Source organism: Oncorhynchus masou, chromosome 5 (genome assembly GCF_036934945.1).
Source record: "Oncorhynchus masou masou isolate Uvic2021 chromosome 5, UVic_Omas_1.1, whole genome shotgun sequence".
Taxonomy (NCBI): Eukaryota; Metazoa; Chordata; class Actinopteri; order Salmoniformes; family Salmonidae; genus Oncorhynchus; species Oncorhynchus masou.
This window is the reverse complement of record NC_088216.1, coordinates 12258098-12281317: the sequence shown is the minus strand read 5'-3', so window position 1 is coordinate 12281317 and position 23220 is coordinate 12258098. Positions and strand designations below refer to the sequence as shown.

Genomic DNA, 23220 nt, shown 5'->3' with positions numbered 1-23220 from the left:
TAGAAGCAACGTGGACTCAGTCCATTACAGTATATGAGGTTCAGTAGAAGCAACATGGACTCAGTCCATTACAGTATATGAGGTTCAGTAGAACTAACGTGGACTCAGTCCATTACAGTATATGAGGTTCAGTAGAAGCAACGTGGACTCAGTCCATTACAGTATTTGACGGTCAGTGGAAGTAACATTGGAATCTCTTTGATAAATCAAACTTTTGATATTGTTATAACAATTAGTAATGAAATCTTGCTTAAGTAAATTCAGTGAAATTCAACTCAGAGACAAATATGACATTAAAAAGTCATGTAATGGGAGTGTGGTGCTCCTGGAAGTGGGAGGTGCTAGTGAGACACAGACACACAGAAGTCTCTCAGTCAATTCATGTCCTTTCCCAGAGTGGTCCATAATTAACTTTTGCTTGGTTGGCACTTCCAACCAGATATAAGGAGGCTGAGGCCCCAGCATCCATAAGTCAGATACCTTCTTCCTCTGTGGTAAGACCTCTCCACCTTCTTAGAGTTGTATATTTGTCTGATCCTTGGACTCAGCATCTGAGGCAGTAGCTAACTGCACTGTTTGAATTGACTTCTGCATGTCTCTTGTAAGATTTGACAATATGCAATCAAATGTAACACTTTTTTCTTACTTATAAATGTTTTACTTTAAAATTTCTAATTTTAATTTGTTTGTAAATTGAAGGGTCTAGAATGTAACTGGGTTTTCAGCGGTATTCATTTGAATCAAATAACAAAATAGTGGTAAAGTGTGTTGTCACGACGATAATGAAAGTTAACAGTGGCACCTCAGCACTCTTTAATTCCATCTTCAGTTAACCAGGGAGACTTTTATTTTTTTTTATTTTACTAGGCAAGTCAGTTAAGAACAAATTCTTATTTTCAATGACAGCCTAGGAACAGTGGGTTAACTGCCTGTTCAGGGGCAGAATGACAGATTTGTACCTTGTCAGCTCAGGGATTTGAACTTGCAACCTTTCGGTTACTAGTCCAACGCTCTAACCACTAGGCTACCCTGCCGACTTCTTGAGAACACGTTCTCATCTGCAACTGCGACCTGGTCTAAGTCACCGCAACTCAGTGCTAGAGGTGTCACTGCAGGCCTTGGTTCGATTCCGGGCTGTATCACAAACGGTTGTGATCGGGAGTCCCATAGGGCAGTGCACAGTTGGCACAGCCCGGGTTAGGGGAGGGATTGGCGGGGTTAGGCTGTTATTGCAAAACAAGTATTTGTTCTTAACTGCCTTGCCTAGTTAAATGAAGGTATAAAAGATGAATTGGACATGGCTGTAATGATTGAGATAAATGCTTTCTAGGCCTTCAGGGACTAAATGATGAGGCTTTGGACCACAGGAGGATGGTGGTACCTTAATTGGGGAGGAGGGGCTTGTGGTAGTGACTGGAGAGGAAAAGGTGGAATGGTATCAAATACATCAAACACATGGCTTCCAGGTGTCTGATGCCATTCCATTTGCTACGCTCCAGTCATTACTATGAGCCCTCCTCCCCTCAGCAGCCTCCACTGCTTTAGACTTGTGCGTTTTCACAACACCTTATGTTTCACAGGGTCCTCTAAGAAGTACACATTCATCTGTAGGAGGGGAAAATAAGGTGAGACACGGTTTGACTCTTCACATAAAATGTGATGAGAATATTCTGAGAGAGATACCACTCACCTAACTCTGTTGACTGGGGAGGAAGCACCACAGAGTCAATCACGTTTCTTGTTTCATCTCTTTCTTAGTTATCTGTCACCATGAGTACGGACGCTGAGATGAAAATCTACGGCAAGGCTGCCATATACCTTCGTAAATCTGAGAAGGAGAGGATGGAGGCACAAGCAGCACCCTTTGATTCAAAGAACGCCTGCTATGTGACAGACAAGGTGGAGCTGTACCTTAAGGGTCTGGTCACTGCCAGGGCCGACGGGAAGTGTACTGTAACAGTCACAAAACCTGACGGCACTAAGGAGGTAACCCTGATCTGAAAAGTATTCAAGTTTGTGCAATTACTCAATGTCTTGAAAACTCATCGAAATGATCAAAAACATTTCAATATAAAATATTTAAATAAATATTATGAAGCATTTCTTGTTTTTTTTGTAAGCAGAATATAACCTTCAAACACATCGTCTTTAATGCAGCAATGGCATAGATTATTTGTAATTGACTAGTCAAGAAACACCAGATATGTGTCAGTGGGTGATTACAAAGTAGTTGAATTAAATGTTGATATGCATTTTTTTCAAGATTCAACATGTATTTAATGAGCAAAAAGCATTCTGTCATGCCCACTTTGATCCTTGTGTAATCTAGATTTCTGACTGTTTCAGGAAGGAAAAGTGTTCAAAGATGCAGACATCTATGAGATGAACCCCCCTAAGTACGACAAGATTGAGGACATGGCCATGATGACCTACCTGAATGAAGCCTCTGTGTTGTATAACCTCAAAGAGCGTTATGCAGCATGGATGATCTATGTAAGAAACCAAAACATATCAATACAGTAAACCCACATCAGTTTACTAAAGTACACCCACATCCTCACATAAATCCAGGTAAAAGTACATCTGACTTTGTTAATCTCCTAAATTAATTATCCGTTCATCCAGACCTACTCTGGGCTCTTCTGTGCCACGGTGAACCCATACAAGTGGCTCCCTGTGTACGACTCAGAGGTTGTCAACGCCTACAGAGGGAAGAAGAGGATGGAGGCTCCACCCCATATCTTCTCCGTCTCTGACAACGCCTTTCAGTTCATGCTGATTGGTACGATATCTCATGGATGGATGGATAAATGGATCGACGGATGGAAGGATGGTTGGATGGATGGACGGAAGAGTGGATTGTTGGATGGATGATTGGATGGATGGTTGGATGGATGGATGGATGGATGGATGGATGGACGGACGGATGGACGGACGGATGGATGGATGGAAGGACGGATGAAAGGATGGTCAGTTGGATGAATGGATGATTGGATGGATGGCCAAATGGATGGATGGTTGGTTGGTTGGATAGTTGGATGGATGAATGGATGGTTGGATGGATGGAGGAATGGATGGTTGGATGGATGGAGGGATGGATGGATGGTTGGTTGGTTGGATAGTTGGATGAATGTCCATTAAGTGCTCATGGATGGATGGATGCATCAATGGAAATTGAAATATGCTTCAGAGAGGTATCTCCTATTTTCTAGTCTAGGTAATAACAGTTCGCTGGGAATATCTGATTTCACTACCCTTGAATGGAAAATGTTTCAAATTGAAATTCGTGATGATGCTTTGAATTAAATAATGTCCCCATAATGTTGCTTGAGCATGATAAGTAATGTGTTTTTTGGTTCCAGATAAGGAGAACCAGTCCATCCTGATTACGTAAGTTGTTTACTAAAATGTCACTTGAGAAAGTGTTCCTATTGTAATAAGTTTTGTCACTTGGTGTGATGAAATACATGACATTATGAATGGATTAGAGCATCAGGTTATGTGTAATAACGAGTCGATGAGAAGGATTATTTGTCAGAACACAGGTTAACAGTGTATTTTTCTACGCTATTTCTTAGTGAAAGCCAATCTGACACTCAAACATGTAACTAAAACCCCTCTTTCTCTGTCATATAAACCAGCGGAGAATCCGGTGCAGGAAAGACTGTCAACACCAAGCGTGTCATCCAGTACTTTGCCACCATTGCAGTGTCTGGTGGAGAGAAGAAGAAGGAAGTAGACCCCAGCAAAATGCATGTAGGTTGTTCTTATGTTTGCCTTTTTATTTCAGTTTGGTTGAATCATGTTTCAAGAAAAGTTATCAATCGAGAAAAATGTGCTTTGCCCAGTTTCTGAGCAACTTGTGTTTGACTCAATCAGGGGTCTCTTGAGGATCAGATCATTGCAGCTAACCCTCTGCTGGAGTCTTACGGTAATGCCAAGACAGTGAGGAACGACAACTCGTCTCGCTTTGTAAGTAGTATGAAGGGCATACTGTGGAAGTTACCTTATATTGGAAAGATGTATTTCAGTAGTTCCCTATTGTCATTTCAATAGATGTGCAACAAACTGTAATGTTTAAAGGTGTCTATCAAAGTAAAATGTTGATTTATTTGTTGACCTATTTCTATTTCTAACCCCCATGCTCTACTACAGGGTAAATTCATCAGGATTCACTTCCAAGGTGGTAAACTGGCTAAAGCTGACATTGAGACCTGTGAGTTGGTTTTGATTATTTCTCAATGCCTTCCTAAATCCACACAGATCTTTTTTTGAAGATCATATAGACAAATATAATCTAATATTATATTATATTATAATATACTCTCTCTCTTTCTCTCTCTCTTCCTCTCCCAGACCTGCTGGAGAAGTCCAGAGTGTCCTTCCAGCTGCCCGATGAGAGAGGCTACCACATCTTCTTCCAGATGATGACAGGCCACAAACCTGACATAGTTGGTACGGCAAAGTAGAGGTTCATGGGAAATTATTCCCACCCCATCTGTGGAACTTCAAAAAAATATTCATAGTCAAAATTAATAATACTATTACAATGATTTCATCCAAGGTAACAAGGCATCTAGACATGGGTCAGGTCTCTGGGAAATATCTATCAAGTAATACACTGTGATGCACTAGTTATACTACATGTATTATTGAGTCCATCTATTGAGTAAAAGAGGGAGAGATACTGTAAAGGTAGGAGAGCAGAATTCTAAGAGATTTAACTGACAAGCTGTTCTCCTTTGTCCATAGAAATGTCGCTCATCACCACCAACCCCTACGACTTCCCCATGTGCAGTCAGGGACAGATCGCTGTGGCCAGCATCAATGACAATGAAGAGCTGGATGCCACAGATGTGAGTCAAACAAAGGGTGAACCAAACTCTAGATAGGGAATGGGTAGGACCACCATACACACTGAATGCTCTGTGCTATTCCAACTTGGTGGCAGTTGAGAATTTTCAGATATTTTTGTTTGATTCTAAATGCCTTGTGTTAGTTAAGCATGTGCCTCAAGGAACACTTCATGCCTTCACACTTCGCCTTGAGGCACATTCATGTAAGACATCCACAAGAGAGCGCCACTATGTGCCCTGTGGAACTGTGAAAACTCCTTTTGTGCTGCCATCTACTAATGTGTTTTCCAAGCGTAATCATGTGGAACAGAGAGGCCAGTCAAATCTATCTATCCCATTTGTTCTGCAGTGAGCAGCACAGAACTGTAGTGTAACTGACCAAAGCTAGTTCATCACTGTTGTACTTCCTCTTTAATGCCAGGATGCCATTACAATCCTGGGATTCACTAATGATGAGAAGGTTGGCATCTACAAGCTGACAGGAGCTGTATTGCACCATGGAAACTTGAAATTCAAGCAGAAGCAGCGTGAGGAGCAGGCCGAGCCAGACGGCACAGAGGGTGAGTCCCACTCATAGATATACAATATGTAGAGCATTAGTCCCATTCCCTAACATAGAAATAGAACACCTAAGACAGACAGTGCCACATGAAAGTCAGGCAGGAGATCATTTTTGGAGAACAAATTAAAACCTCCACAAATGACTTGAAATGATGGATGTGGGTGAATCAAAACCTACCCCACAGTTTGACAGTTTAACATCAGAAAAAAAGCATTCTTGTGTGACCGAATCTGTTGTTGTTGTTGTTGTGACATCATAAACAATTGATATTGTGTCCCTGAGTCTGTTCCTGTTGTTGTTGTGACATCATAAACAATTGATATTGTGTCCCTGAGTCTGTTCCTGTTGTTGTTGTGACATCATAAACAATTGATATTGTGTCCCTGAGTCTGTTCCTGTTGTTGTTGTGACATCATAAACAATTGATATTCTGTCCCTGATTCTGTTCTTGTTGTTGTTGTGACATCATAAACAATTGATATTGTGTCCCTGAGTCTGTTGTTGTTGTTGTGACATCATAAACAATTGATATTGTGTCCCTGAGTCTGTTGTTGTTGGTTCTGTCTCAAGTGGCTGATAAAATTGGCTACCTGCTGGGCCTGAACTCAGCTGAGATGTTGAAGGCTCTGTGCTACCCCAGAGTGAAGGTCGGCAACGAGTATGTGACCAAGGGACAGACTGTGCCTCAGGTAAGACTGCAAAACACAGCATCTACCAATTTCTGAGCACCGTAATATTTTTGGGGATGAGTGCATTGCTTTTTAAAAATTGTGATGCTGTTTATCCCAAGGTCTTATCACCTTATCACCAGACACGGTCAATAGTTAATGTATTAATTTGAGGTATTATCATTGCAGGTTAATAACTCAGTCAGTGCTCTGGCCAAGTCCATCTATGAGAGGATGTTCTTGTGGATGGTCATCCGTATCAATGAGATGTTGGACACCAAGAATCCAAGGCAGTTCTATATCGGTGTGCTTGACATTGCCGGGTTTGAGATCTTTGATGTGAGTATGAGACCAGAACAAGACAATTAGTTGTGATTGAGATGGATTACAATCTTGTATGATGAAATGATCCCTTTCAAAACTCAACAGTACAACAGCATGGAGCAGCTGTGCATCAACTTCACCAATGAGAAACTGCAACAGTTTTTCAACCACACCATGTTTGTCCTGGAGCAAGAGGAGTACAAGAAGGAGGGAATCGTCTGGGCCTTCATTGACTTCGGCATGGACTTGGCTGCCTGCATTGAGCTTATTGAGAAGGTAAGATGTTTGTGAGGATTATAATGGACCTCAACAGCAAAGCTCAAATGGAGCGCTGTGTGAGATATTATCCAAATCTGACTGTTGAGATCTCAATATGTTTCCTAATTATGTGTCCCTAAAGGAATATAATCATATTATAGCATGATTACTAAAGGAATAAATGTGATCCTAAATGGAAATATCACTAATTTGATATCTCTTTTCGTAAAGCCATTGGGCATCTTCTCCATCCTTGAAGAGGAGTGCATGTTCCCCAAGTCTTCAGACACTACCTTCAAGGACAAGCTGTACGCCCAGCATCTTGGCAAAACAAATGCGTTTGAGAAGCCCAAGCCTGCCAAAGGCAAGCAAGAGGCCCACTTCTCCCTGGTGCACTACGCCGGTACTGTGGACTACAACATCACTGGATGGCTGGAGAAGAACAAGGACCCCCTGAACGACTCAGTTTGTCAGCTGTATGGGAAGTCAGGAGTCAAACTTCTGGCTGCCCTGTATCCCCCTCCCCCTCCTGAGGGTAAGACTGGCATCACGTCACAATATTTAATTAAGCACCAGTTACATTTTTTTTAAGTCCTTGAATATATCACAATTTCTCAGGGTTTATTACTGGGTTAATTTACTCATACAATAGGTGTTATTCTACACAATCTGATTGACAGCATTTGCCTCTAGATAAGTGTGAAGTCAACCAGAGATTCTCTGGTTTATAATTAGTGTGCTTGCTGAAGACAAGACCACTCTAGATTTCTTACATACTCTTATTAATATTCTATTTATTCCACCCGCTCTAGGAAATGTACTTTAACTTTACCCCATTTTAACAGATAAAGCCAAGAAAGGAGGCAAGAAGAAGGGTGGTTCCATGCAGACTGTGTCCTCCCAGTTCAGGGTGAGCTTTTGAAATGTGTAGATTCAGTCCTTCAAAAGGTGCATTGATTATCATAAATGGTGTCTGAGAAAATGGTTTCTAACCCTCTTACAGGAGAACTTACAAAAGCTGATGACCAACTTGAGGAGCACTCATCCTCACTTTGTGCGCTGCCTGATCCCCAACGAGTCAAAGACTCCAGGTACAGGAAATATTGAGTTAAATATGCCATCTAATCAGTACAGTATCAGTAACTTTAACAATCCCAATCTATAACCTGTTTATTAGTATTAAAAGAGACTTGTTTTGTTTTACCAGGTCTGATGGAGAACTTCCTGGTTATCCACCAGCTCAGGTGTAATGGTGTACTGGAGGGTATCAGGATCTGCAGAAAGGGATTCCCCAGCAGAATCATCTACGCTGACTTCAAACAGAGGTACATTCACACAAACACAACTGCACACAACTGCACACACACACACACCACATAAAATATCTGCTCCAAGGGTTTTCCCAGCATCAGAACAGGCTTACATTTTATGTAATATAACCAACTTATTACAACTTGACATGTTAAAAATGTCTCCTCATTCAGGTACAAAGTACTGAATGCCAGCGTCATCCCTGAGGGCCAGTTCATGGACAACAAGAAGGCTTCTGAGAAGCTGCTTGGGTCCATTGATGTGAATCACGAGGATTACAAGTTTGGACACACCAAGGTCAGTCAAATACTCCCAGGAAAATATGACAACAAAACATAACTACTATGATAATTTAAAATCACTTCAGTTGGTATACCCACTATTTTATTATTTCTTCTTCATTTAACTAATGGGAAAAGTGGAAAATCATTGTAGTTTTTTTTCTTCCTTCAAAGTCATTCATTACAAGTTTGGAAGAGAAACTAAAGTCATTATCATGCGCATGGTGTTATAGTGGTATGGCTGCAGTTATCTGTATCTGTGTACATTATTCATCTACAGTGCCTTCAGAAAGTATTCACACCCCTTGATTAAAACATTTTTTTTTGTGAAAAGTTGTGATTTAAAAATATTTAATTGTGATTCATTGTCAATGAGCTACGCAAAATATTTGAATGTCAAAGTGGAAGAAAAATTCTAACATTTGTAAAAACCAATTATGAAAAATAAAACACTAATACGTCTTGGTTATTCAACCCTCTGAGACAACACATGTTAGACTTCCTTTTGGCAGCGATTACAGCTGTGAGCCTTTCTGGGTAAGTCTCCAAGAGCTTTCCACACCTGGATTGTACAATATTTGAACATTATTCTTTAAAAAATTCTTCAAGCTCTCTCAAGCTAGTTGTTAATCATTGCTAGAAGATGTGTCTGCTTTCAGCCATTTTCAAATCTTGCCATAGATTTTCATGCCGATTTAAGTCAAAAACTGAACTTGGCAACTCAGGAACATTCAGTGTCATCTTGGTAACAACTCCAGTGTATATTTGGCCTTCTGCTTTGGGTTATTGTCCTGCTGAAAGGTGCATTTGTCTCCCAGTGTCTATTGTAAAGCAGACTGAACCAGGTTCTGCTTTAGGGTTTTTGCCTGTGCTTAGCTCTACTCTGTTTCTTTTTATCGTAAAAAAAACTGCCTAGTTTTTGTTAACAACAAGCATACCCACAACATGATGCAGCCACAACCATGCTTGGAAAATGAGGAGTGGTTCTCAGTGTTGTGTTGGATTTGCCCCAAACATAATGCTTTGTATTCAGCACTTAAAGTACATTTCTTTGCCACATTCGTTTGCAGTTTTACTGTTGTGCCTTATTGCAAACAGGATGCAAGTTTTGGATTATTTGTAATCTGTACAGGCTTCCATTTTTTCACTCGGTCATTTACATTCGTGTTGTGGAGTAACTACATGTTAATCCATCCTCAGTTTTCTCCTGTCACAGCCGTTAAATTCTGTTTTAATGTCACCATTGGCCTCATGGTGAAATCCCTGAGAGGTTTCCTTCCGCTCTGGTAACTGAGTTAGGAAGGATGCCTATATCTTAGTATTGACTGGGTGTATTGACTGTGGCTCAAATGTATAGGTGCCTTTCTTTGAGAGTCAAGGGAAAAACCTCCCTGGTCTTTGTGGTTGAATCTGTGTTTGAAATTCACTGCTCGACTGAGGGACCTCACAGATAATTGTATGTGTGGGGTAGAGATGAGCAAGTCATTAAAAAATCATGTTAAACACTATTATTGCACACAGAGTGAGTCCATGCAACTTATTATGTGACTTGTTAAGCACATGTTTACTCCTGAACTTATTTCGGCTTGCCATAACAAAGGGGTTGGATACTTAGTGACCGAAGACATTTCAGCTTTTCATTTCAAATTAATGAATATGTAAAAAATGTAACATAATTCCACTTTGACATTATGGGCTATTGTGTGAAGGCCAGTAACACAACATCTCAATGTAATTCATTTTACATTCATGCTGGGAAAAGTTGAGGGCTGTGAATACTTTCTGAAGGCTCTGTACAACAGTACAATAACTAACCACTTAGAAACAACCTGTCACATGGTTTGTTTGTGACCATTGCAGAGTTAATGTTGTTTAAATCAATCTAGTGGTGTTGTTCCCCTCTTTTGATTCAACCCTTTCTGTCTGTGGTTCCATTGACCATGTTAACCTGTGTCTCAGGTGTTCTTCAAAGCCGGTCTGCTGGGTGTCCTGGAGGAGATGAGAGATGAGAAGCTGGCCTCTCTGGTCGGCATGGTCCAGGCTCTCAGCCGTGGGTTCCTCATGAGGAGAGAGTTCACCAAGATGATGGAGAGGAGGTGAGGAATAGTAGACATCTTGGCAAAGCATTCTGTCAACCACTTGTATCTAATGCATTATGATTACATACTGTATATGCTGTGAGTTGTTCAGAATGAGAAAGTACATCTTATAATGGTCAACTAAAGCTTTTGGGTTAATTCATTTAGTCCAGAAATGGATGTAGCAACTAAGGATTCTAGCTTAATAGCTGCAGTTTGGGATTTGGCTGTTCAACTGTCATTTAAATTTGTGATATTAACCCATTCATTTTTTGAAAAATATCAAATTCTTGTTGAGCTTAACATGCATGACCTGTCAGTCCTTGCATCTAGAGAGCTGTCTGTGAGTTTAAGATGGGTTACATTTCCCGACACCGATTCCTCAAAAAGGGGGCAGAGGATTTGTTGTTCTTTTACTCCGACTTCAATTTCATGTTGAATTCACATCAGTTGACAACTCAACCAAAACAACACGTTGAACTCACCATGCCACTCTGTCCTTTCTGTTGAACAGAGAGTCTATCTTCGCCATCCAGTACAACATCCGCTCATTCATGAATGTGAAAACTTGGCCATGGATGAAGTTGTACTTCAAGATCAAGCCCCTGCTGCAGAGCGCTGAGACTGAGAAGGAGCTGGCCAACATGAAGGAGAACTATGAGAAGATGAAAACAGATCTGGCCAAGGCTCTGTCCACAAAGAAGCAAATGGAGGAGAAGTTGGTGTCCCTGACACAGGAGAAGAACGACCTGTCGCTCCAAGTAACATCTGTGAGTGAGCAACAACCTACATGAGGGCACATTTAAACACACATTTACATACACACACAGGCACACTGTTATTGCCCATGTTATTTATATATTTCATGATTTGGTCTGACATATTTGACTAAATGAAGTCTATATTTTCATACACAAAAGTAGGCCGCTGATTTTTTCTCCTGTTCTGAAACCAGGAAGGAGAGAGTCTGAACGATGCTGAGGAAAGGTGTGAGGGTCTCATCAAGAGCAAGATCCAGCAGGAGGCCAAACTCAAAGAGACGACCGAGAGGCTAGAGGATGAGGAGGAGATCAATGCTGAGTTGACTGCCAAGAAGAGGAAGCTGGAGGATGAGTGCTCTGAGCTGAAGAAGGATATTGATGACCTGGAGCTCACCCTGGCCAAAGTGGAGAAGGAGAAGCACGCCACTGAAAACAAGGTCTTCCAAAACATAGCTTAACAGAAATGGAATTCAAGTTGTATTGTGGGTGCAGGAATAATGAAGACACAATAGTAGAATTTCAGTTGCGGGGCACTCCCAACACTCATTGTATGTTCTGCTCCCCCACATTTATGAATCTATAGTACAGTAATTGTTGATGCAGTTCTAATCTAAACGAACTGAATGCAAAATATAAGAATATATATACATAACTCCCCTTTATGGTTAAGTATAATTATGTTGTGGCCATTTAAAGGTTAAAAACCTGACAGAAGAGATGGCGTCTATGGATGAGAGTGTTGCCAAGCTGACCAAGGAGAAGAAAGCCCTCCAAGAGGCACACCAGCAGACACTGGATGACCTGCAGGCAGAGGAGGACAAAGTCAACACTCTGACCAAGGCCAAGACCAAGCTGGAACAGCAAGTGGACGACGTGAGTGGAGTTTGACATTTTGGCCATGATAGTATGTAAGATGATATTATCTTCAGTTGTTTAGATTTTAACAATATATGTGTTTTTATCTTCTAGCTTGAGGGTTCTCTGGAGCAAGAGAAGAAGCTCCGTATGGACCTTGAGAGATCCAAGAGAAAGCTGGAGGGAGATCTGAAACTGGCCCAGGAGTCCATAATGGACCTGGAGAATGACAAGCAGCAAGCTGATGAGAAAATCAAGAAGTAAACACAAACCTATGACTACAGTATTATCTGCTATAATGGTTGTTTTTGGCTAATTCTTGTAATTGTGAATCAGCATATACATGTGATTCTTAAAGGGATACGTCAGGATTTTGGAAGCCCTTTATCTACTTCCCCAGAGCCAGATGAACTCGTGAATACCATTTGTACGTCTCTGCATGCAGTTTGAAGTTGCTAACTGTTAGCGCAATGACTGGAATTCTATGGTAACTGCTAGCATGCTAGTAAGCATTGGCTCACAAAACTACTTCTAACTTCCTTCATACTGGATGCAGAGACATACAACTGGTATCCACAAGTTCATCTGTCTGTGGGGAAGTAGATACAGGCCATCATTGCCAAAATACTAAAAGAAATGTGAATGGTATAATACCCTCCCTTTACACTTTCGAACCGAAACCAACTCTGCAATCGGCATATTTGTTTTTCGTAGGAAGGACTTTGAGACCACTCAGCTCCTCAGCAAGATTGAGGATGAGCAGTCTCTGGGAGCTCAGCTGCAGAAGAAGATCAAGGAACTCCAGGTACAGTAGAGGATCTAGGGGTCTAAGCTACAGACTCACCCAGGTACAAAGCTCCAGAACAGAAAAGCACAGACTTGAAAGACATTGTTCTGGTAGCACACATTTTCCCGGTGGATTCTGATTGCTGAATGGGTTGGAAGATGGTGCTTCTTGCTGTTGTAAAGATGGTGCATCAAAATGGTAGTTTGGAGCCTGCATTGGACATTTACATTTACATTTACATTTAAGTCATTTGGCAGACGCTCTTATCCAGAGAGCTCACACTCTACTGAATATATTAACTGTCTTTGTTTTAAACACATTAATGCAAAATATACATACTATTATTATTTTGTGAGGTTCAATTGTTTCAACTGTATTGTAGTGTTCATCCCCCTGCTCCTACCCCTGTTCTAGGCCCGTATTGAGGAGCTGGAGGAGGAAATTGAGGCTGAGCGTGCTGCCAGGGCTAAGGTTGAGAAGCAGAGGGCCGATCTCTCCAGGGAACTTGAGGAGATCAGCGAGAGGCTGGAGGAGGCCGGAGGCGCCACTGCTGCTCAGATTGAGATGAACAAGAAGCGTGAGGCTGAGTTCCAGAAGCTGCGTCGTGATCTTGAAGAGTCCACCCTGCAGCATGAGGCCACAGCCGCCGCTCTGCGCAAGAAGCAGGCCGACAGTGTGGCTGAGCTCGGGGAGCAGATCGACAACCTGCAGCGCGTCAAGCAGAAGCTGGAGAAGGAGAAGAGCGAGTACAAGATGGAGATTGATGACCTCTCCAGCAACATGGAGGCCGTCGCCAAGGCTAAGGTGAGTAGTGATGTTTTGATCAAGCAGTGTTGAGGAGGGTCAACTACATCACCATTCAAGTGACATGAATTTGACAGCAGTCACATATATAAAGTAATGATGGAACATGTTTCACTAACAGGGCAATCTGGAGAAGATGTGCCGTACTCTTGAGGATCAGCTGAGTGAGCTCAAGACGAAGAATGATGAGAATGTTCGCCAGGTCAACGACATCAGCGGACAGAGAGCCAGACTCCTGACAGAAAATGGTACCATCAACAATGAACAACAAACTAATGCTTTACTTCACTAAACCACAATAAAATGTGTTGGGGATTTATGTCCATAGTCCACATTAGTGCCGGTCGGTGATGTTTAAGATGAAGGAGGACAATCATTTTTTTTAGGAGCTTGGCCTTATTTCTATTACAGCATATTGGATGACTCTTTCATATTCGATTGATCCAGCTCAATGTAACATCGATAGGTTTAGAGTACTACATGATACTCAAATGTTCCATATACCCATCATGAGGTTGCTACAACCTAGCCAATGAATGACAGTTTACAACGTATGTGCACAGGTCGAGAGAAGAATTTGAGTAATCGAGATGAGAGACCGTGATTCATTCAATACTGCCTTGCAGACTCTTGCCTGCATCTAGCTGATCTAGGTTGTAATGAAAAGTTGCAAACGAGAGTTTCTTTTGGACAAATTCAGGTATATGTTATCCTAATTTTGTTCTATTTGGTTCCGTTTAAGAAAGGTTTTCAACAGAATGTGCGGAATGAATACTACCCTGATCCCACGCAGACACAGTTCACTTTCATAGAAGCCACATACAAACAGCATGATCATTTTGCTCGTTGTATAATTCCTTCTCGTATCGTATCGTACACGCTCTCCTCGTCTCCTCCTTTTCCCTTCTGGACTTCAGTTCAAAACACATCAGCTGTCTGTGATCAGATGAAAAAAATATCTTAATTCTCTAGTCCTTTGATTGAGTGGACAACATGTTAGTTCATGCTGCAAGAGCTATGATAGGTTGCAGTTCGTAGTCATTATTACTGTGTAAGTCTATGGAAGGGGGTGAGAACCATGAGCCTCCTTGGTTTTGTATTGAAGTCAATGTCACCCGAGGAGGATGGAGACTTGCTGTTGAATGGAAACATGGCTACACCATGGTGCTACGCTACAGATTGCTGTTGAGGCTACTGTGGACCTTCATTGCATAACATTGTGTTTTAATCAATGATTTGGTGGTGTGAATATATTTGGTATAGTTTATCAAACTTTTTTAATGTTTCACTATTTTTATTTTTATTAATTTCACTGAGGATTATGGTCCTCCCCTTCCTCTTCTGAGGAGCCTCCAATGGTCCACATAGTTTCTACTGTACAATTCACCAGCGAACAACATTCCACATGATACATTAAAATACATTTTCAATCTTAGAAAACAAAAGACGTAATTAACAAGATGTCCCTCTGTCCCTACAGGTGAGTTTGGCCGCCAGCTGGAGGAGAAGGAAGCCCTGGTGTCTCAGCTGACCAGAGGAAAACAGGCCTTCACCCAGCAGGTGGAGGAGCTGAAGAGGGCGATTGAGGAGGAGGTCAAGGTAAGGGACCCAAGATGGACTCCACCGACCCCAGAGTTTAGTGCAGGGATCATCAACTATATTCAGCTGCGTGCTGATTTTTTTTCTTGTGGGGATGGTCAGGACATAATTACAAATCATTTGTAGACTGCCAATTGAATGCAAGAAGCACAGACAGATATAATATTTGACTAAAACATAATATTTTCAAACCTTGCTTACATTTGTATGCGATCACGTACAGGGACAGAATACACCCCCACCCCCCCAAAAAAAAAGAAGAAAAAAAAATCAGATGGGTCACAAAGTATGTGAGGGTAGCTGGGGGTGCGGTCCAGTCAGGTTAGGCCCCTATCCTGAAGTTGGAGATTTTAGCATTTTTCAAACAGCTGATAGAGCTTTTCCTGCAATCTATAGTCAATAGTATTAGTAGTAGTAGTCTAGTCTAGTCAATCTGTAGTCGTAATCTTTATACTTAATTCATTGTAAAATTTTGTAGCATTTTTCAAACAGCTGAAACAGCTTTTCCTGCAATCTATAGTCAATAGTATTAGTAGTAGTCTAGTCTAGTCAATCTGTAGTCGTAATCTTTATACTTAATTCATTGTAAAAAAACAACAACAAAAAAACAGTTTCAGCTGTCTGTGTCTTCCTGACTGGTGGTTCTTTTTTAAAAGAAACTAAATATGCTTCTCTCCATCTCTGCTAAAATCTGGGTAAAAGATTGAAAGGAATTTGAGTCTTATTCAGTACATTTCGTTATTGCTTGCTTTTCTTAAGTCTACCAGCCTTTCTAGCAGGCATGCAAACTAAGCTAGTTAGACAAGCTAGCCACTCTACCTCGATTGATAGCCTGAAATGGCATTGCAAGGTAACTAGTAGTATTACAGAGAAACAACAACAGGACAAATCTGAGGGGGCACGTGCCCCCCGGTGCCCCCTATGGGCATAACGCCTCTGATCACATAGATCTGTCTGTGCTGGATTCGATTTCCAAAAATAAAATAACTTGGAGCTGATTTGTTGGTGTTGTTACAGTCTTTTACGGTCCCCCTGTCAAAAATTATATTTTTTATTCAGAAAACGTGAGGAGCCAAATAAAATCGCGGCCTTCCAGCTCGAGAACCCTGGTTTAAAGACATATCTTGATATACATGGTGACTACACCACCCTCAGAGACTTCTACTATAATTTGTTTGACTCCAATCTTTCTTTGTCTTTCTCTCTCACAGGCTAAAAACGCACTGGCCCACGGTGTCCAGTCTGCCCGCCATGACTGTGACCTCCTGAGGGAGCAGTTTGAGGAGGAGCAGGAGGCCAAGGCAGAGCTGCAACGCGGCATGTCCAAGGCCAACAGTGAGGTGGCTCAGTGGAGGACTAAGTATGAAACTGATGCTATCCAGCGCACAGAGGAGCTGGAGGAGGCCAAGTGAGTCGCACGCAACAGAAAAAAATCAAATATAGGGTATTGATGGTGAGGGTGGATTGGGCTCTGAGGAAATGTTACATCAACATGTATTGTAACATTTGTTTCAGCTCATTAAACCTCCCTCTCTTGTCCAATAGGAAGAAGCTGGCCCAGCGTCTGCAGGAGGCAGAGGAGACCATTGAGGCGACCAACTCCAAGTGCGCCTCCCTGGAGAAGACCAAGCAGAGGCTGCAGGGAGAAGTGGAGGACCTCATGATTGATGTTGAGAGAGCCAACGCATTGGCTGCCAACCTCGACAAGAAGCAGAGGAACTTTGACAAGGTGAAAACAAAGAAACCTCACCCAAGGGTGATATTTTCTGTTTGCTATATGATTAACTGTAGCATATTTCTGATTCAAAACTCTTCATCAATGACTTCTAATGAAAATCCCATTGATTCCCCTAGGTTCTGGCAGAGTGGAAGCAGAAGTATGAGGAGGGCCAGGCTGAGCTGGAAGGAGCTCAGAAGGAGGCTCGCTCTATGAGCACTGAACTCTTCAAGATGAAGAACTCCTACGAGGAGGCTCTGGATCATCTGGAGACTCTGAAGAGAGAGAACAAGAACCTGCAACGTGAGCATTTGACAGCAGTTCTATTTGGCTCATGTTTGACTAGTGTTTTGAAAATGGACTGTAAGCATCAAATGTACAGATCAAAATATATATTTATTTTTACTTGTGATCACTATTCCTTTGAACAACCAAAGGATGTGGAGGGCAATTAGATTTACAAGACCATATGAATTGCTGTTAATTAATTAACTGTTATTGATTCAATGTCAACTTCAGTACATTGGCAATATCCACATAAATTCTCCCAAGTCTAAACTGCTCCTGTGTGTGTGTGTGTGTGTAGAGGAGATCTCTGAACTGACTGAGCAGATTGGAGAGACTGGCAAGAGCATCCATGAGCTGGAGAAGGCCAAGAAGACCGTGGAGACAGAGAAGTCTGAGATCCAGACCGCTCTGGAGGAGGCTGAGGTACAAACTACAGCTGTTAGATGGGGAAAGCAGTGTTAACTAACCAACGCCAGCTACAGGATAATGCTCCCTGTAATGGTGTTTAGCGTAGTCATATATATATATATAATTCCTACATCCAAATGTATTGAACACATTTCGCCTGACTGCTTCTGTTTGTCCAGGGCACACTGGAGCACGAGGAATCTAAGATTCTGCATGTGCAACTGGAGCTGAACCAGATCAAGGGTGAGGTGGACAGGAAGATCGCTGAGAAGGATGAGGAGATGGAGCAGATCAAGAGGAACAGCCAGAGGGTGGTTGACTCCATGCAGAGCACCCTGGACTCTGAGATCAGGAGCAGGAATGATGCCCTGAGGGTGAAGAAGAAGATGGAGGGAGACCTGAATGAGATGGAGATCCAGCTGAGCCACTCCAACAGGCAGGCCTCTGAGGCCCAGAAACAGCTGAGGAACATCCAGGGACAGTTTAAGGTAAAGGGACATCATGCTCAAAAATCTGAACATGGAGAGGGATTTGTTTGTGAATCTGTAGAAAATAAAAGAACAGTGGAATTGAATAGATTGAACTATATACTGTAGAAAGGTAGGGATATTGAGTAAATTCTTACCAATGAACGTTTCTATCACCCATCCTACCACCCCTAATTCCACAAGTCCTAATGAACGTATGTCATTGTGAACCCCAGGATGCCCAATTGCACCTTGATGATGCCGTCCGCGCTGCAGAGGACATGAAGGAGCAGGTAGCCATGGTGGAGCGCAGAAACGGTCTGATGGTGGCTGAAATCGAGGAGCTGAGAGTTGCTCTGGAGCAGACAGAGAGAGGCCGCAAAGTGGCTGAGACTGAGCTGGTAGACGCCAGCGAGCGTGTTGGACTACTGCACTCCCAGGTATCTGTCTAAAGCCATTTCCAACCAAGCATACTGTTTAAACACACCTTGAATTCAACAATGCTTGCATTGAGAGTTTAATCATTTCCATCTTGTAAATTATCTTTAGAGCTAAACAAATAGTATTGTTTCCTCCTTCAGAACACCAGCCTTCTGAACACCAAGAAGAAGCTGGAGACTGACCTGGTGCAGGTGCAGGGAGAGGTGGACGACATCATCCAGGAGGCCAGGAATGCAGAGGAGAAGGCCAAGAAGGCAATCACTGATGTGAGTCCTTGAATTACATCAACTTGACTTGTCCTCAAGAGAAATGGTAGCTGTGCTGGTTAACCACAATAAAGATGTCAGAGGGATGTTGTGATTTGTGCCAATTGGTGCATAAATGAAACAAACTACTTTTCCAGGCAGCAATGATGTCTGAGGAGCTGAAGAAGGAGCAGGACACCAGCTCTCACCTGGAGAGGATGAAGAAGAACCTGGAGGTCACAGTCAAGGACCTGCAGCACCGCCTGGATGAGGCTGAGAATCTGGCCATGAAGGGAGGCAAGAAGCAGCTCCAGAAACTGGAGTCCAGGGTAAGTTACCAGCAGGGTGGATTAAAAGACTGATTGCTGGACATGCATTTGATCCTATAAAGTCATATCCACCAGATAGGTGCTAATTAGGGTTAAGTGCCCTTGGACATCAACACATTTTTCACATTGAAGGCTCAGGTATTTGAACCAGCAACATTTAACTGCTAGGATACCTGCCACCCTAAACCACCTCGATCAAGGGTTCCTAAACGTTTTGAAACGGGACCCCTTTGGTGATAGAAAATTAATTAGTGACCCCCTCATAATATCGGAATATAATTCCTACTTTAGAGTGTAGTAAAAATAGCATCCAGGTAGTTTTACCACAGTGTTTCTAAACCCAGAGGTGCAACATTGCAAGACTTCCGGGAACGCTTGCGATTCAGACCAGACCAGAGTTTGAGATGTCTATGGGAGAAGTGAAAAATTCATAGTTGGTTGTTAATTTCCTTGAAATCTAAAGGCAAGACCTAGACTCGAGTAAATGTATTAAGATAATATGTTACACTTATTTAGTGGAGTTGAGAAGAATTGTAGCCAAGACCTTAAAATAAAGATATACAAATGTATTAATCTAGTTGCTTCGTTCAAAATAGTCCTGGCAGACTTCTTCTAAACTGCCATTTCATTCATAATAATAATAATAAAAATTCTAGATAAATATCAACACACGATATAATATACTGTACATGAATCCAATTAATCTTATTGTAATCATTTGTTAGGCTTCATCCAGTTACATTGTTTAATTTCTCTCTCTCCAGATCGCTAGCTTCTCATTCACTCTGCTGCAAAAGGGCTGTTGCTAGGGAAGCTAGCGTTGCTATGTGGGGCTACCAGCTGGAAGGCGAAATTAGCTTGTAGGCTAGCGGACTATCAAGTTCATAAAAACGTGAAAAAACAACATAAAATCTTAACAAACATATGTACATACTCTGGAAACATTACTTTAATATGGTGCTTTCCCACTTACTTTCCAAATGAATTTATGTCAGTGCTTCTGTCTTGCTTTTGACGATCAATATTCATAACATTTGAAATGTAAATTCCACTTTGGGAACCACTGACCGAGAAAATGAAAAATTGTTATAATTATAGACCCCTTCAATAAAAATTGTAAATAGTACATAGGAACAGACAACAATTGTGCCTCCTTGACCAGGTAGAAGACTCTACCTGTTTTACAAGATTTGTTACATCTTATTTCACCAGCTCAAACAAATGCCTACATGTATTTCTTCCACAAAGGTGCGTGAGCTCGAGACTGAGGTGGAGGTTGAGCAGAGAAGAGGTGTAGATGCAGTCAAGGGAGTCCGCAAGTATGAGCGCAGAGTCAAGGAGCTCACTTACCAGGTAAGAGAAAGTGTATTCTTCACACACTTGACACCAACACAGAGAGGTTTGTGTGTATAATTATGGGGCATTGATCATTTGATCTTCTCCCACAGACTGAGGAGGATAAGAAGAACGTTGGCAGACTTCAGGACCTGGTAGATAAGCTGCAGATGAAAGTGAAGGCCTACAAGAGGCATTCTGAGGAAGCAGTGAGTCACAGACTTAGTCAAATACACTGAATGCATACATTTGAAAATATATTAATCTTCAGAAAAAGGTATATAATGAATGCTAATGTTCTGCTCTCCCTCCCTTTCCTCACCCAGGAGGAAGCAGCAAACCAGCACATGTCTAAGTTCAGGAAGGTTCAGCATGAGCTGGAGGAGGCTGAGGAGCGTGCTGACATCGCTGAGACTCAGGTCAACAAGCTCAGAGCCAAGACCCGTGACTCTGGAAAGGTACAGAACTGCTTCTAAACCTGTACCTGACTCATGTTCAGATATGACCACATCAACACCACCTATGATTCAGTCTCCTCAGAGGTCAATACAGACCTTTTACACACAAATGTATTGAAGATCCCTAAGAAGAACATTTCAGGAAGGGCTAAACAATCTAATGAGTTATTCAGTTGGTACTTCAACATCAAATATCCAAGCTGAGTACTGAGCACTAAAGACTTGATCCATTATATTCTATCCATATATTTATCATATTCATTATTATTACTGATCCATTATATTCTATCCATATATTTATCATGTTCATTATTATTACTGATCCATTATATTCTATCCATATATTTATCATGTTCATTATTTTTATTGATCCATTATATTATTTCTTTCTTCTTACAGGGAAAAGAAGTTGCTGAATAAACAAGACCAAAGTATTGAAGATCAAAGTCTTACCATTTTCCTGTGTTGCATAAAATATGATTTTCATGGTGAAATGTTGAGCATTGATTAAAAACATGTGGATCTACATACACTTCCTTTGTGACTGTGGACTTATTACTCAGCAAACAGCTTTTTAATACCATAAAATATTGCACTTTAATTAAAGGAGCAATCTGGGATTCCAACAACAACAAAGTGGTACCACAACAAAGCAGTCACTTGAGTGGGATGAGGGATGAGGCTGGAGAAATGCAGGTTTGGGTAGGTTATTTTCTAAATGTAATCCATTACAGTTACTAGTTACCTGTCCAAAAAATGTAATCAGTAATGTAACTTTTGGATTACCCAAACTCAGTAATGTAATCTGATTACATTTCATTACTTTTAGATTACTTTCCCCTGAAGAGCCATTAGAAGAAGACAATAATGTATGTTAACATTTGAACGACATCTATTGCAGGATAAATCAATGTTAATGTTTACATAGCTGGCTATATATAGATGTTACATTTTACTTTGTGGTGGTTATTTTGGCTTCTTCTAACCCATCGCTTTCCACTTCATATAATAATATGATTAAATTGTATCTTTACATTAAAAACCAAAGTCTATCAGAATTCCAGGCATTCAAATAATGTTATACCCCTTGATCTTCAAGAATAGGACTTGGAAATATGGGAGTATAGATTAGCCTAATTGTTTTACCAGAGCTTAACCCCAAAACGAAGGACTTATTAGCCAGCCCTACTCTGTTGTTTATGATTTTGTTGTCATGTAGGACTCATTTGGCTCATTGATTCAAGCTGAAAAGGAAATGCTGCGCTCATGCTTTGAGCTCGACTGAAAAGTACTATTTGCATGTGACAAATGAATGCCATATGCTACATTTGCTCTTGACCTTTTTGTTGGTAACAATTTGATATCTTGATAATATGCAGCTTTTCAAAGGGAAAATAGACAGACGAAACAATATCAAAACGGCCACCCTGCCTCTGTTTTGGTCAAATTTAACCACTCTCAGATGAATAGACATAGCTATGAATGCAAGTACTGACCATCTATGACATCAAAAGTATTGTTTTATCCATGTTATGAGGCTCTCACAGTGTTTGTTTACATTAACAATGTTTACAAACATTGGAATACAACAAGCTTATATTTTGGATTCTCACGGAGTGTGACAGTTGAACTAAGTTCATGAGGCATTTATAAGTTATATTCTTCAATAATAAATGTATATACATATATACATGTATGTCCAGTATATGTAAGAACTACAGATTGCCCCTTGAAGTCCATCAAAAGTGTCTGAGTTTGAGCAAGTGTCCATTAGTCCTATTGATATATAGATTTTTATCAGCATGAATTAGATTGAGCAATAAAAGCCTCACTTTTATTCCATAGGCTGGGATCCTCACTATGCAGCTGTTGCAAGAACGCATTTTCCCCTGGCTGTCCACTGGTTTCAAAAACAATTATTGATAGGCAACTTAAACTTCTTGAATTCAACCATTATTGGGTTCAAATACACATATAGATTTGTGAACAGCCATCCAGAACACCCACAATCCGTAAGGTGCATATACCTAAATGAGAATGCAGCGGTGTGATTCACATCAATATGCTATATAGATATCAATAATAAGTGATATCCGTATCACTGCTGTCATCCTTACCTACAAGCGTTTATATAAGCTCTTTTCCCCGATCCGTCAAACACATTTGTTGCGTCATCATAGTGTTCTCTGAGTCATGGTCAGACTGGCTCACGTTGAACATATTTAAACTTGCGGCTTTTTTAAACGTTGATTTCAATGTCATTGAGAAAACTTAGGTGTCGAAGATTTGTTTTTCAGAATTTAAAAGTAATCATCTAGTTTTTCAAAAGAATCTAATCTGATTACAATATTTGTGCTGGTAACGTAACGTAACGGATTACAGTTACAG

General features: G+C 41.1%; 1 protein-coding gene across 1 annotated transcript; it reads left to right on the top strand.

Moving 5' to 3' along the window:
• Nucleotides 1–1770: 1770 nt before the first annotated feature.
• On the top strand, nucleotides 1771–21364 carry LOC135533197 (myosin heavy chain, fast skeletal muscle-like). Its single transcript, XM_064960614.1, has 39 exons — nucleotides 1771–1986; nucleotides 2347–2493; nucleotides 2626–2782; nucleotides 3363–3390; nucleotides 3642–3756; nucleotides 3880–3972; nucleotides 4156–4216; nucleotides 4357–4455; nucleotides 4753–4856; nucleotides 5278–5416; nucleotides 5989–6107; nucleotides 6276–6425; nucleotides 6516–6686; nucleotides 6900–7212; nucleotides 7520–7578; nucleotides 7672–7759; nucleotides 7876–7993; nucleotides 8153–8276; nucleotides 10220–10356; nucleotides 10853–11108; nucleotides 11294–11536; nucleotides 11796–11972; nucleotides 12069–12214; nucleotides 12669–12759; nucleotides 13156–13545; nucleotides 13667–13793; nucleotides 15026–15144; nucleotides 16356–16552; nucleotides 16690–16873; nucleotides 16999–17164; nucleotides 17448–17572; nucleotides 17737–18045; nucleotides 18261–18464; nucleotides 18606–18731; nucleotides 18869–19039; nucleotides 20288–20392; nucleotides 20488–20583; nucleotides 20701–20832; nucleotides 21232–21364. Exons 1-39 carry the CDS (start codon nucleotides 1771–1773, stop codon nucleotides 21250–21252), a joined length of 5823 nt encoding a protein of 1940 aa, XP_064816686.1. The 3' UTR covers nucleotides 21253–21364.
• The last annotated feature ends 1856 nt before the right edge of the window (nucleotides 21365–23220 follow it).

Excerpts from the sequence above, each read along its gene's own strand:
- LOC135533197 (XM_064960614.1), top strand. The coding sequence starts at position 1,771 with ATGAGTACGGACGCTGAGATGAAAATCTACGGCAAGGCTGCCATATAC. Across the intron at positions 4,857-5,277 it reads AAGAGCTGGATGCCACAGAT|GATGCCATTACAATCCTGGG; the intron begins GTGAGTCAAACA and ends CTTTAATGCCAG. Across the intron at positions 5,417-5,988 it reads CGAGCCAGACGGCACAGAGG|TGGCTGATAAAATTGGCTAC; the intron begins GTGAGTCCCACT and ends TTCTGTCTCAAG.